A 10,490-nucleotide genomic window follows, 5' to 3' on the forward strand; every position below is an offset into this window, starting at 1 on the left:
AGCCCAGGGAGAACTGGGGGTAGAAGCTGACCCCACAGAACCTTCCGGCTCCTGGGATGGCCCCCATCCAATGCTGTGCCCTCTAGCTGGCAGCCAGAGGAGACAGAGCCCTTGGGAAATGACACTTAGAGCCTGGCCCTGGGTAAGGGTTGGTGTGGGCCAATGGAGGAAATGCCGGGGAAGGGCCCCCACCTCACCCCACACCATGAAGGTGGCCACCATACACCCCGTCTTGGCCTGGCCCTTGAGGAAGCTGTGGCCCAGTGTGCCCACCCTGGAGCCTGGGAGGCTCCCTCACCTAGTTCTGCTCCTTCCTCCTCCCCACAAAGAGCCAGCTCCAGGATGGACACACTCAGCCAGTGATAATATAAAAATACAACGCTTCAATGCTTCCATCAAGTAAAACGGAAGTTCAGAAAGAATGACCTCTCCCTCCCCTGATGGCCAGGCATGCTAAGAACACCCTGGGTCCTAGAAAAAGAAATTACCGTGGAGTCTCACAGACCCGGGTTCAAACCCAGCCCTGAGACTTCTTGGTTATGTGGCAACTTACGGAACCTCTCCCACCTCGGTTTGCCTGCCTGAAACATCAGGATAGAAATGCCCATTGCCTAGAGCCATGGGTGGCGGCCCACATATGGGCACCAGCACCTGTGAAGCAAACGCTTCTTGCCTCCCTCCTCCTCCCCTCTGCAACATGAAGGGCCCAGCACCCACGGGATGCAGAGGGAAGGCCTGAGCAATGGGAACGACCGCCCATCTCTCCCAGGCCGGCCGTCGCTAGAGCCCTTTGCATATGAGGCCCCATTGTATCCTCCCAGCCACCCTGTGCGGAAGCTGCTCTTCTCCCGTGTTACAGGAGAGGAAACTGGGAGATGGAATTGCATGCCCAAGGCCACTCTGCGAGGGAGGGGAAGACTGAGAATTCCAGCCCAGGCAGTGTAACCCCATGCCTGCAGGCTTAACCAAGGTGGATATTATAGGAGGGGCCGCCTCCACCCTGATTGGAGGTTCTGTTAATTCCATAGCTCTTCCCAGGTACCTGTGTCTCCAGGGGTGGCCCTTGTACCTGGCTCTGAGGGGAGACTGCAAAAGGCAATAAAAAGCAAGGGTTGGAGCTGGCAGAGGCAGCCCCTGACCCATCCCCAGGGCTCCCAGGACTGACTTCTGTTCTCTCCACCCCATCTCCCCCAACCCCAACCCCAGCATCAGAACAATTCCAAGAGTTCGCCCAGCTCCAAGACCAGTTTTAACCACCACATAAACTCAAACCATGTCAGCTCAAACTCCACCGGAAGCAGCTAGTTTCGGCTCTGGCCTCCAAGTCCACAGTGGAACCAGCCCAGACCCTTCTCCTTAGAAGCGGAAGTAGTGGAGCCCCTGCTCTGGTGGGGCTGCCAGGGGAGCCCCCCGGGAGCCGGTGAAGGAGGCCGTCCATCCCGTCGACGTAGAACCTCGAGGTTTCTCAAAGAAATTTCCACTCAGGTCTGTTTTCCGAGGCGGCCCCGGCCGGGGTGGATTGGATTTGTCTTTGGTGAACATTGCAATAGAAATCCAATTGGATACGACAACTTGCACGTATTTTAATAGTGTCATAACTAGAACTGAATTTTGTCTTTATGATTTTTAAAGAAAAGTTTTGTAAATTTCTCTACTGTCTCAGTTTACATTTTGTATATTTGTATTTAAATGAAAGTGAGACTTTGAGGGTGTATATTTTCTGTGCAGCCACTGTTAAGCCATGTGTTCCAAGGCATTTTAGCGGGGAGGGGGTTATCAAAAAAAAAAAAAAAATGTGACTCAAGACTTCCAGAGCCTCAAATGAGAAAATGTCTTTATTAAATGTAGAAAGTGATCCACACTTCACCTTTGAAGGATTGGTTGTATTTACCCACATCTATCTCTGGAGCCATTTCCTCACATTGGTGTCACCCTTCTGTCGGCTTGGAATAATCTGAATTAAATGTTCCAGACACACGTGGGACTTCCCCCTCCCAGCCAGAATGTCCTCTCCTGGGGCCCTCGGAGTCGCCTAGGCTGAGCCCTTCTCCTCGAGGGGCATGCCGAGCCACTGTCGCACCCACCTCTGTCTGCTCTTCCTTCAGGAAGGCGGCTGGCGCGCGGATCTAGGTGTTTGCAGCCTGGTGGGCGATGGGCCTCTTTCCTTCTAAGCAGGTCCTGACTGCTAAAGCCAGTCATTTGCAAGAGGTTTGCATTGGGGGATTTTTGCTCTATTTTTAACAGACGCATAGGACCGTAAAGATGTGTCATGAAACCCCAAGTGTCCCAAAGCCTCGGGGCCCACAGGAGCATCGGGAAGTGAGGCAGCGCGCTCATCCTGACGGAGCAGCGTCGTGTCTGTAGCGGGGAGGGAGGCTGGCCCAGGGACCCGGCATGTTCCTGAAGCGTTCACAGGGTTTCGAGACCTTCACAGCCCCATCAATGTGCTGGCCCATGTGGCATGGGTGGGGCAGTCTCTCTGGGCAAATGAGAGGCCCAAGGAGAGACCAAGCCACCAAAGGGCTCAAGACATAGTCACTGTTCCTTCCCCAGGAAGGTGGGGCAGAGGCAAGATCTATCGGACATTTCAAAGTTTCAGGCAGGAGCTCCTAGAGGACTTGGTGGCTTTGCCAGCCCAGGGGCCTCTGAAGGCAGCCCCCAGACCCTTGTAGCAGGGCTGTCCATCCCCAGGGAGCAGCTGGCCACCTCCTCCTGCCTCGATGAAGTGACCAGGGGCCAATCTGCTCCCACCTCCCGTCCAGGACAGGGTGAACATTTGACCTCACTGTCCCCTGCCCGGCTGAGTCCCTGATGTCTGACTGTGCCACCCAGCAGCTGCCAGGGTCTCTCACCATGTGGACCCTGCCCTAGCTGCAGTGGCACCTCCTGTCAAAAGTGCAGACTCGCAGGTTCCACCCCAAACCACAGAATGGGAATGCCTGGGAGCCCACCCCTGCTGTGGGCTCTCAGCAGGGCTTTGGGGGTGATCATCCCAAACACATTTCTCTGGATGACGCAGGCAGCATTGGAGCATGAGCCGTGGGGAGGACAGTCGTGAGCACACCAGCCGTGAGGCCCAGTTTCCAGGCCTAACCCCCGGACTCTACCCCTGGGTCCTGGGGCGTGCCGCTCAAAGGGTCCTGGCCTTTGGGACTGACCATTTTGAGGCCCTTTTACAAAGAAATGGGGGAGAAGAAATAGCTGGACTTCCCTCAAATCTTTTTAATGTGCAGTATTTTTTTGTTCAAGACCAGCTCTTGTTTTATGAGGCTCCTTCCATTACCTTTCTTGGGCTGAATGCAAAACAAATACAGCCATATTCAAGTCTTCCAAGGAAGTAGAAAACTCTTTGAATGGTATCTTAAGATCCTTAAGCTCTTGCTGAACTTCCTTTTTCAATGAAAAGAAGGACCATCATCCTAGGATGGTCACCAGCCCAAGCCACCACCCCAGCCACCCATCCAGGAGGTTGGTTCCTTTTCCCCAGTTCATAGCAGCTCAGTCCTTACCAAATGGATTCTTGGTGTTGGGAGGCAGCCTCTTTTTATTCCTGAAAGGCAATGCCCTGTCCGTTTGCAGTAGAGAACCCCCAGGGAGCAAGAAAGCTGACAGAAGTGTGGCTGCCGTGTTTCTAGGTCATGAGAGCTCTGGCAGTACTACCACAAGGCCTGCACGTGGACTCTATGATAACTTGAGTCTTCCATCATGTTTGCCACCAGCCCTCCCTGAGTGCCCAGAGGAGATGGGGGCAGAGTCACTTGGCCTACTAAAGCCTCCTGTTCCTTCTGGCTCATGCATTGCTTTGTGGTAAGAGAAAGGAAGTCTTTAGAACAGTGCCTGGGAATCAGCCCTTCTCCCTACTGAGTCCCCAGTCCTGTCCCTTCCCTGACTCGCTCCTCCTCCAACCTTGGTTTCTATAGCTGCATTTTTTTTTTTTTTTTTTGAGACAAGATCTCATTGTGTTCCCCAGGCTGAAGTGCAGTGGCATGATTCTGGCTCACTGCAGCCTCAAACTCCTGAGCCCAAGCTATCCTCCTGCCTCAGCCTCCGAGGTAGCTGGGACCATAGGCGTGCACCACCATGCTCAGCTAATTTTTAAAATTTGTTGTAGAGATGGGGGGGGTCTCCCCATGTTGCCCAGGCTGGCCTCGAACTCCTGAGCCCAAGCTATCCTCCTGCCTCAGCCTCCCAAAGTGCTGAGGTTATAGGTGTGAGCCACTGTCCCTGGCCTATACGGTCATTTTTAAAAAGATATTTTAAAATTAAAAGCAAACAACACTGTCCACCCATCTACCTGTCCAGGATAAGGCATATTTGGACGGTGAACAGATTTACTCTCGTTCGTGCATTTGAGCGCTTCACAGAAGAGTCTTTCTTGCTCCAGGCATGACATTTTTTTTCACCAGACGTTCACTGACTTCGTGACTTTGAGGTGAGACATGGGATCTCTCAGAAGCGTCTCTGCATCTGCATTTCAGGAGATGAGCTGCTGTCCCTGGTGGACAGAGGTGGTCTCTGCCATGGTCACCATGATGCCCTACAAGTGTTTATTGAGTCCCTTGGGGGGCACCCAGAATACCACCCAAAATAGCAAGAAGACCCAGTCCCCGCCTTGCGGACGATGCACTCACACGCCACAGCAACCCATTCTCGCCTCTTCCTTGGCCGGGAACCCGGGGCTCTAGGGCTGCTCGCTGCTGCTGTGGCCTGCGCAGCCATGGGAGGCTTCCTGAAAGGCATTGCTTGGAGGGGCGGGGGCGGGGAGGCCTAGCCTGCCCCACAGACACAGCTGTGAGGCCTGGGTCATACACATACCAGCAAGCAGCTGCCGAGACAAATGGTGGTGGGAAGTCCTGGGAACACACACAGCCTTTGCATTAACAGCACAAGTAGGATCAGAGCCCAGGTGAGCCCCTGAGGATACCGAGGCCTTCCCTCCCTGAGGCCCGCAAGTCTCCATGCGTCTCCCGGGAGCCTGGCCCCGCTGCAGAAATCCCTCCTCTTCCTCCACACCCTGTCCTTTCCCCAAAGGCTCGTGTTATCAGTTCCAGCTACCCATCGACTTTCCCACTGAGCCGCTGCCCTCAAAACGGAGGGGGCACCGCAGCCTCCTTGAGCCTGGCATCCCAGGCCTTGCCAAAGGGGACAGTGGCTTCCTGGATAATTGGAAATCTCTGAGAAGAAGAGGAAACACCTGAGTGACACTCAGCTGTCCTCTGGGGTCCCCTGGTGTGCATGCACGTCCTCCTGAATACCTGTACTTCCAAGAGGTGGTCTCCTGTTTTCATAACCCAACACTCTGAGATAGGATCTTCCAACTTTTTAGCCCCGGCTGTGGAAAGATAGTGAGTATGAAGTCTTTGTGCATTTGGAAGTGACATCGCTGTGTGGATTATGAACACAGAGAGCTGCCATCTTCCTGATCACAATGGACCACGAATGCAGAGCCTCCTCTCCCAGAGACCCCTTCTGCGCCTGCCCTCCCCACCCACCACCCAGCTGTTGAAGCTCAGCGTGTGCAAGTCAGACCCTGCACAGGCCGGGGGTGGCTCACCTGGCCTAAACATAAAGGCTTGTGCCGGAGACAGTGATTGAAAACATTTGAAAAGCCAGCTCTCCCTGGCAGAGAAAGACGCTTCCCCTGAAGTGGAATTTAGATGTCTTTCCCTAGTCCATCAAGAAGTCATTTTTGTAACAGTCCCTAAGCAAGTGTTTTCAATTAGAAGAGTTTAGGGGCTTTTGGTGTTGTTAAAATAATAATAATCCTTCTAGCATCCAAAGCTTTCTAATTTTTTTCAGGGAGATTTGGACATTAATGAATGGAAACTTCCATGGTGGCGGTCACTCCTGAAGGCAGCGGCTTCTGTTCTCCCGCTGCTGTAACTCTGTGTGTTCCGTCTATCGCGTCACAGTGCCGCTGGATCTAGATGGAGCCACTGTTGTTGTTTTTAAAAGAGAAATAAATTCCTTAATGGAAGTAGCATGGCATCGGCATCTCTCTCCTGCTGCTGAGCTCTTGTTCTGTTTCTTCTGCCTACGACAGCTGTCCCCAAGATGCCTGTGGCCTTTGGGCTAACCCTTTCCTAAGGTTGACAGTGGAACCCACCCAAACCCGGCCCCCACACTGACCACCCCCTGAACTACCCACAGATGGCCCAGCTCCAGTGGGCAGGGCCCAAGAAAACTTGAATTCTTACCAGGCCGTCGGCTTCTGATCTCAAACCCAGCAGATGGTTCTAGAAGTGCTCTGGCCACTTGGCACCAAGGAGGAGCTGGGTGACAAGGGCTCGAGCCAGTGCCAGCACCATGACACCAAACGGTGCATTTGCAGGTCCCACCTGCCCGGTCTTACACAGAAGAGGCGGGCTCTGCAGAGGGAGCCTTTCTGGCTGTCCAGGGTTCGCCATGCCAGGCACATGCTGGAACGTGGGGTAGCCAGTGAGGCACAGCGGCCCTTGCACCTCAGAACTGGGATTCCCGATCTGGGACCCAAGACCTCTTCTGTCTCCCTCTACCTGCTTGCCTTAGCTGTTAGAATGAGCAGGGCTTACTCTGAGATGTTTGTTTCAAAAATAAAGGTAAAAATAAATTCTAAAAATAAATAAATAAATAGAATGAGCAGGGCTGGGACTCAGCCAACACCCTACTGATGATATATGACCTTAAACAGGCCACTCTGAGCCTCGGTGTCTTCATCTGTAAATGAGATCACACCTCAGTGATGCGGCTGCTGGAGGATTCGGTGGGAACTCATGTGCCACCCAGCACAGAGGCCTTGGCTTTGAGCAGGGGCCTGGCCTTGACCTCACACCCATTCACACCCAGCCCTGCCTGGAGCCACACTCCAGCCAGGCCTGGAGCCTGGGGAAGAATCTGCTTACTGGGGGACCCTGTGGAATTGGACAGAGAGAAAGAGGGGCTGGCTGGCAATGAGGGTGGGATGAGGAAGGGGCTCTCCCAGGATGGAAGAGTGGGGGTACTCATGGCCGAGGATTTGCCGACCAGGCGGGAAGCCCTCAAGGGCAGAAGACGCAGGGGTGGGGCAGGAAATGCTCTGATCTCAGAACAGGGATGGGGAGGACCTCCCCGCAGGGCCCAGCTCTGTCTCTGGGGCTTTCACCATTCCAGAAACTCCACTGTCCGAGCCAGCCTCCAGGTAGACAGAAGCTGCCGTCTCTCCTGGGACAGACAGGGTGTGAGCGGGAGAAACTCCAGCCCCACAGCTGTGGCCCCCCTCACCATTTACACTGCCCTGCCCAGCAGCTTTGGCCCTTCCCAGGCAGATGGGCTGGGCTGGGCAGGAGGGGTACCCACCTCTTACCTCCTCCACACCTTTCAGGCCTGTGCCCGTCCTGTCCACACCAGACAACCGTGGATTTGGTGAGGGGACCAAAAGAGCCTCCATCTAACTCATTTTCAGGAAAGGCTCAAAGCCAGCATCCCTGGGCCCCAGAGAGCTCCAGGCCACAACCCCTGTGGGAGACGGTCCTTAAAGCTGTTAGGATCCACCTGCCATACCCAGAGACCGTGAAGAGGAGGGAGAGCTGGGGCCCTGGGAACAGACCCTTGAGCCACAGCATGGCAGGGCTCCTGGCACCACTTTGCCCAGCAGTTTGCCAAGCCAAACATTGCCCAGGCCTGGGCCAGTTGTCATGGGGCCTTGGCTTGGCTGTCTTGCGGGAGAGAGCAGGAAAAGCCCATTCAGCAGGCCGTGGGGTGAGATCTAGAGTTTGCACTCTAGGGGCGTCAACTACTGGCAGGTAAACCAGAAGGCGCAGAAGGCTTGGGTCAGCACCTCTCATGCTTCAGGAGTTCTGACTCATTTGGAATCTTGATAAACTAGAATCTGATTCGGTGGGTGTGGGGTAGGGGACAGCCCGTGCTTCTGTGCTCCTGGGCGAAGCCACTGGTCCTCAGACAACACTTTGAGCAGAGAGGCCTTAGAAAGCCCCAAACCTGGCTGGGCACCGTTTCTCACACCTAATCCCAGCACTTTGGGAGACTTAGGTGGGTGGATCACCTGAGGTCAGGAGTTTGGGACAAGCCTGGCCAACATAGTGGAATCCCAACTCTACTAAAACTATAAAAATTAGCTGGGTGTGGTGACATGCACCTGTAATCCCAGCTACTTGGGAAGCTGAGGCAGGAGAATCCCTTGAACCCTGGAGGTGGAGATTGCAGTGAGCTGAGATTGCACCACTGCATTCCAGCCTGGGTGGCAGAGTGAGACTCTGTCCCAAAAAAAAAAAAAAAAAAAAAGAAAGCAAGCCCCAAACCGGAATGGCAGGCTGGGTCTATAGTCAAACCAGGTCCTGTGTTCTATGGTACAGAAGTTTTATTAATACTCACCAACATTTGCCCTGCCCTTGAGGGGAACTGATACCAGTAGTTTTCAAAGTCTGACACCCTCACCACTACAGGCTGCAGCAGCAGCCCTGTGAACTTCTGAGAGATCCAGGTTCCTGCTCCCCATGCCAAGCCTATTGAGTTAGGAGTCTGGGTGGGACCTATGAACAGGACCCCCAGGTGACTGGGGTGCACACTCCAGTTTGAGGCCCACTGGTTTACAAAGTGCTTTCATCTCATTGAGGACGCTTAGGGCAAAGCAGCCACTGATCTTCCTGCTGATGGATTTTCGGAGTCACAGAGGGCTGAAGAGAGTGAGGCTCTTACCTGCAAATGGAAGCAGGTGGGTACAATTGGCTACCACTGTTCTTAAACAAAAGGAAAGAGGATATGACATAGAATCCTACTGTCATATTTTTAATGAAAAGATAAACCAAAAAAAGAAAAAAAGTTACCCACAGGGAGAGGGAAGCCACCAGGGGAGGAGAGTGAGAGACAGATATAAAAGCCAGTCTGCTCAGAAATGTGCCTTGTCTTGTAGATTTGACTTTGCAAGCACACGTCAAATAAAACACAAATCCAGACTCAGTGGGGAAAGAACTATTTGAAAGATTTTTGCAAGGGAGGAAAGGGGCTACTGCAACAGGGGCTGGGATGGAGAGCACTGCAAAACGGAGAAGGCTTGAGCATGCCATCTGCAAGGGTCTTGAGGGTTAGGCGAAAAGATGATCTCTTTTGTAGAAAGAACAAGGCTAGAAAGAGCCAGGTGTGGAAAGTGGGATGAAAGGGTGATGTGATTAGATAAATAGATCAGAAAATGTCACCCTGAGGCAGCCTCTGCTCTGGAGGGGCTGCCTGCAGGCTCAGGCTGAGTTGGTCAAAGTTTAGAGTCCAGGAAGAAGGAGTGAAACTTACCCAAGTCTGGCTAGCAAGCATTTTGTTTCCATGGATCAGTGGGAACAGGCCATTCAGCTAATCATTTATGAGGCAAAGAATGGGAATTTGGAGGGTCTGTGTCTGGCCTTTCATAGATAAATAAGGGGGACATCCCTTGGCCTTATGGAAGTCTGATGTGGTTGTCTGTGTCCCCACCCAAATCTCGAATTGTAATTCCCATAATTCCCACATGTTGTGGGAGGGACCCAGTGGGAGGTAATTGAATCATGGGGGCGGGTCTTCCCCATGCTGTTCTAGTGACAGTGAATAAGTCTCATGAGATCTGTTGGTTTTATAAAGGGGAGTTCTGCTGCACATACTCTCTCTTGCCTGCCACCATGTAAGATGTGCCTTTGCTCCTCCTTGCCTTCCACCATGGTTGTGAGGCCTCCCCAGCTATGTGGAACTGTGAGTCTATTGAACCTCTTTCCTTTACAAATTACCCAGTCTCAGGTATGTCTTTATTAGCAATGTGAGAACAGACTAATACAAAGTCATATGGGGAAAGGTGGTTTTTTGCAGCATGTTGTTTTCCTGGAAAACAAAAATGTGAGGAGAATCTCTTGTTTTGGCTTTTTGTTGTTGTTTTGTTTTGTTTTATGAGACAGGATCTTACTCTGTCACCCAGGCTGGAGTGCAGTGGTGCAATCATAGCTCACTGCAGCCTCTAACTCCTGGGCTCAAGCAATCTTTCCACTTCAGCCTCCAGAGTAGCTGGGATTACAGGTGTGTGCAACCACACCCAGCTAACTTTTTTAAATTTTTTGCAGAACTGGGATCTCATTATGTTACCCAGCCTGGTCTTGAACTCCTGGCCTCAAGGGATCCTCCTGCCTCAGTCTCCCAAAGTGCTGAGATTACAGATTGAGCCACTGCACCTGGCAGGGGGAATTCCTTTAATCTTCACTGTTTTCCAGGAGCACCGGGCTCAAGTAAAATTCAATATTGTCATATGTAAATGTTTTTGATAATTGTAAAACAAAACTAAAAATTTTTTATAGCAGCCCCTATAAACCAGAAGACAAATGGAAGAAACAAATCTGTTCATATGCAGGTGGTGGCATAATCACACAGAGACCATCCCCAAGTGACTTTAAGGCACAGATATGTGACTGTAGGTTCCCAAAGAGGGGCATGCCCTAAAGACAAAAAGAGTTGCCAAAAAAATCTTAAGCCATTTTCACTAAATATATTGTCAGTAATAACGT

The 10,490-nt window shown here is 52.3% G+C and overlaps 1 protein-coding gene and 1 long non-coding RNA gene across 10 annotated transcripts in view; one reads left to right on the top strand and one right to left on the bottom strand.

The window, feature by feature from the left end:
• GRK5 (G protein-coupled receptor kinase 5) overlaps window positions 1-1,861 on the top strand; it is a 250,667-nt gene extending 248,806 nt beyond the window's left edge. For all 9 annotated transcript variants that reach the window (XM_016919477.4, XM_016919478.4, XM_016919479.4 and 6 more), the window contains one exon: window positions 1,207-1,861. In XM_016919477.4, the coding sequence (XP_016774966.1) occupies window positions 1,207-1,305 (99 nt within the window). In that variant the 3' untranslated portion in view covers window positions 1,306-1,861. The remainder of the gene's footprint in view (window positions 1-1,206) is intronic.
• On the bottom strand, window positions 1,818-5,514 carry LOC134807212 (uncharacterized). The gene is made up of 2 exons (XR_010147033.1): window positions 5,256-5,514; window positions 1,818-4,537 (listed from the first exon to the last, which is right to left on the bottom strand). It is a non-coding gene; the product is annotated as an uncharacterized LOC134807212 (long non-coding RNA).
• Between the last annotated feature and the right edge of the window lie 4,976 nt (window positions 5,515-10,490).

The sequence above is a fragment of the Pan troglodytes genome, chromosome 8 (genome assembly GCF_028858775.2).
Source record: "Pan troglodytes isolate AG18354 chromosome 8, NHGRI_mPanTro3-v2.0_pri, whole genome shotgun sequence".
In the NCBI taxonomy this organism is placed as follows: domain Eukaryota; kingdom Metazoa; phylum Chordata; class Mammalia; order Primates; family Hominidae; genus Pan; species Pan troglodytes.